Source organism: Montipora capricornis, chromosome 10 (genome assembly GCF_036669925.1).
Source record: "Montipora capricornis isolate CH-2021 chromosome 10, ASM3666992v2, whole genome shotgun sequence".
Classification (NCBI taxonomy): domain Eukaryota; kingdom Metazoa; phylum Cnidaria; class Anthozoa; order Scleractinia; family Acroporidae; genus Montipora; species Montipora capricornis.
Window position 1 is genome coordinate 26,819,249 of NC_090892.1, and position 4,139 is coordinate 26,823,387.

Below are 4,139 nucleotides of genomic sequence, written 5' to 3' on the forward strand. Positions count from 1 at the left end.
CTGCTAGGGTAAAATTTCAATGTGACAGTGATGGAAGGGAGCATGACAAAATTTTAATCCAGGGTTTTAATCAATCAAGTTTTTAAGTAATCAATTTGGAGATGTACAGATCTTTCATTTCATAAAAATTGTTCAGTTGTTTTTATAAGAATATAACACTGACTCAGTCAACAAATAGGCCTTATCACGGTTTTCGACGCCATTTTGACGGGTAGGCAAAGACTCTGGAGGCGCGGTTACCAATTCCCATACATTTCTTTGTAAAATATCCGTGAACGAAGTAAACGCCAGGTACAATTCTGTTATTTATAGCTCTTCGACCAAACCTTAAAACCCGAGCTTCACAGACATTGAAGGTAATTAAATTTTCTAGTTCTGTATAAAAAATCAGCCAACTAGCGATAATATTTCACCCGATTCCCAGCAAATGTTTTGGGCCTTGTGAAGTTGTGTGACACAAACTACGAGCACGTGGCGAACAGGAAATCACTTCCGCCGCTTATCGCGTAGCCTTTAATTATTTGAAAGCTCAGACCTTATGCTAAATAATAATAAAGTAATGTAAACTATCTCTTTTATGTTGTGATTCGCTGAAACTTCGATAGTTGATCGTTTCTTTTCAAACTAGTACTTGTTATTGATCTGATTTATCTTTATTGGCATGACTATAAAATTTTATTGTAAGCCAGGGCTTTATGAATTTTTATTTGTGTTTACGACAAGGATGGAGGCATATGATGATTTCTTGGAGTTAACCCCCCCTACCGTTGACGAGATTTTCTGAGGGGGGTCTGAAGAGCATTTCTGAGGGGGTCCATGTGTCGGAACTCTTTCATCTTTCAAATATTTCTGAAGGGTATTGGAAAAAAATCCCCATTCTTCTGAGGGCGGAAATAAGGTATCCCCTTTTTCTCACAGGGGGAATATGTCGGCACTTTGATCTCTTACATCTGAAGGGATGAAATTCACACAATCTCATCAACAGGGGGGTGTGGATTTTAAATGGAATGGCCCACACTATTTTTAGTTAGCCAGACACACCTGATTTGTTTCCTTTTAGGTTTTTCTATGTCACTCAAGCCCAAGAAAGCCCGCTGCTGCGTTGGTGGCTGCAATAATGATGATAGATATCCTGAGAAATACGTAGTCCGGTCACATGTGAAAGTTATGCGCTTCTTTAAGTTTACACAAGCAAAGGACAAACATCAAATCTGGATAAATAACATTGCTCCAGGATTAAGCGGAAAAGTATCTGGAGGGAAGGGATCATATGTTTGTGCCAATCATTTTGTAGATGGTGAACCCACAAATGAGAATCCTCACCCTACACTCTTCTTGTCTCTGTTGCAAACTACGTTTGGCAAATCTCCAAAGAAAAGAAAAACTCTAGAGAGAGCTGAAACACCCAATGCAAATAATCACAGTTATGACAGTGATACACATGAGTTTACTGTAGAAGTAGCTTTGGATACTGTAGCAAATGATGATTTTAACATGGATGTAGTTCTAGATACTGAACCTGAGTCATCGCAAACAGAGGATTCAGACTGGGATCCAGAAATTGTGAGGCCAGATCTCCTTTTAAAACAAGTATCCAAAGCGGCAATGGTAACAGTGTATACAGGGTTACCTGATGCAGAGACATTCAGTTATCTGTTTGATTATTTAAAGCCAAAAGCTCAAAACATGAACTATTGGAAAGGCCAATCACAAGTTCTAAAAGAAAAACCCAATGAAAGGACTACACAGCGTCTTACTGAAGTATTTGAAAGGTATGAAGAAGCTGGCATGGAACCACCCTCAGTCAAGAGAGGGCCATCCAGAAAACTAAGTCTTGAGCAAGAGTTTCTCATGACTCTTATGAAGTTAAGGCTTGGATTACTCGAAGATGACCTAGCATTCAGGTTCAAAGTTTCTCAGTCACTTGTATCAGCAATTCTGTCAACATGGTTGAGATTCTTAGCAAAAGAACTTAGTTGGATGATTATTTGGCCAAGTAAAGGTCAGGTAAAGCTACACTTGCCTGACCCTTTTAAAAGACTTTATCCAAATGTACGTTGCATTATTGATTGTTCTGAGGTGTTTACTGAGACCCCAAGTGCTTTAGATATTCAGGCAGCACTATGGTCAGATTACAAGCACCACTGTACAGTTAAATTTTTGGTAGCCATTACACCGAATGGGGCTCCTTGTTATGTATCACAGTGTTATGGTGGCAGGGCTACTGACAAATACATTGTACGAGACTGTGATTTTTTAAATTGTGTGGAGCCTTATGACCAAATCATGGCTGACAGAGGATTTAAAATTAAGGAGGAGTTGCTGCTGCGAAATGCCTCATTGTGTATTCCACCAAGCACAAAAGCAGGGATGCAAATGGTTGCAGGGGATGTCACAGAAACATCACGAATTGCTAACGTGAGAATTTATGTTGAACAGGCAATTGGACGACTAAAGCAATTCCACATTTTAAAGAACATCCTTCCAATTAACTACCTGCCCTTGTGTGATGACATTGTGCTAGTTGTGTGTGCATTAACTTGCTTCCAGGATCCACTGTGTGTTTGAACAACAGTAGTTACAGTAGAGTTTCCCCTGTGGTTAATGTCTACAAGCTTAAGTTTGACCTACAACGTACATTAACATTGCATAAAAGAAAGCTAAATTACAGTACGCAAAGTTCAATCAGTACAAACAACATAATGTCTGTGGCGTTATCCAGTTTAAAAAAGAATCATGCCCTTGACCCTAACTTTAAGTAAATAAAGTATGCAATTATCCTCAAGGATCCATTTAACTAAGAAAAATACTGCTGAATCCTTTGGCTTGGTGGGGGGGGGGGGGGGGGGGAAGAGAGAAATGAATTATGAAGTTGAAGTTCTGCAAAATAAAAGATAAATAAATAAATCTGGGTTCATTCGTGTATAAAACAACCACAAGAGGATTTTCACAGTCTGTGATTAACTTAATCAGTAGCAATGACATTAAAGTTCTCGGTCATGAGATCCTCCAGGCAAGCCTGGCAGAGCCACTCTTGCTCTTCCTCAATGCTGCTGACTTGCACACAATGAAAGTGGAACCATAGAGCACAATTATCACAGCAAACACTGTTGTCAGGTGAGTCATCAGGAAGTTCTTCACCCTCCAAAACTGGCTTCCCACATACAGCACAGAAGTAGATGACATGTAATCCAAGCATAACTTTGGCCATATATGACTTAAAAAACAACTCAAGTTTCAACAAGACATTTGGCCAAAATCCAGGGTCAAATTCAATGAGTTCTATATGCAGCTCCCTCAGAGTCCAAACAAGAAAGTAGCACTTAGGAATTCCACACACACCCATCAGACCGGTCACTTGATAATAATACTTGTGCTCTTTTTTGAGTTGGATGGTGTTGTTTCTAAGTGCTAGAAAATCAGTTTTCTCCCAGCTCTCACAAACAGACAAGTCACGAATACAATATGGGCACTTAATTTCCACTATAGTTTCCCCACAACACGAACATGACATCAACCCATCAGGACTTGCGCCAATGTAGGGTTTCCCTTTCATAACACGTAAGCCACTTTTTGTCAGCTTGCAATTCCTGTGCTTGGATAAAGCAATTGCATGGAAGTCACTGAGTGCTTTGTCCTCATTTTCTTTTCCCCACCTGATAGCTGGGACATGATCCAGATCTTCACTGCCATAAACCAATTTTGCAAGTAATGGGGTGGTTTTAGGCTTGACATTCCCTCTTGATTTTGCCAAAGAATCTATTTTAGTGCACACCTCTTTAAAATTTGAGGCCGTTATTCGCCCCTTTCTATGTTCCTTCCATGCTGTTGAGGTAGATTGTCCCCTTGTCTCCTTCTCAATAGAAGTTACTTCTTCATCACTTAATGGCAAGGTAGCAAGAAAGCCATTTATCTTTTCTTGTTCCTCTCCATTAAAACTACTGGAGAAATTCTCAGCACATTCAGTCATATATAGCTTGTGCCTTGGCTGCCCGTGCAACCTAGATTCCATACTTTTCAGGATTTGTGCTGTTGGCCTTGTTTGTGCAAGTCCATTCAGGAAATGAGTCTTTTTACTTTCACTTATCTCCCGCTGACCTTCTTTCCTGGGGTCAAATGCTCTCCATGCATCTTTAATA

At 39.8% G+C, this 4,139-nt stretch overlaps 1 protein-coding gene across 1 annotated transcript; it reads left to right on the forward strand.

Annotated features, from left to right (window-relative positions):
• The first annotated feature begins 211 nt into the window (after positions 1-211).
• On the forward strand, positions 212-2,829 carry LOC138019725 (uncharacterized). Its single transcript, XM_068866600.1, has 2 exons — positions 212-356; positions 1,061-2,829. The coding sequence occupies exon 2, from the start codon at positions 1,069-1,071 to the stop codon at positions 2,566-2,568; it is 1,500 nt and encodes a 499-aa protein (XP_068722701.1). The 5' UTR covers positions 212-356; positions 1,061-1,068; the 3' UTR covers positions 2,569-2,829.
• The last annotated feature ends 1,310 nt before the right edge of the window (positions 2,830-4,139 follow it).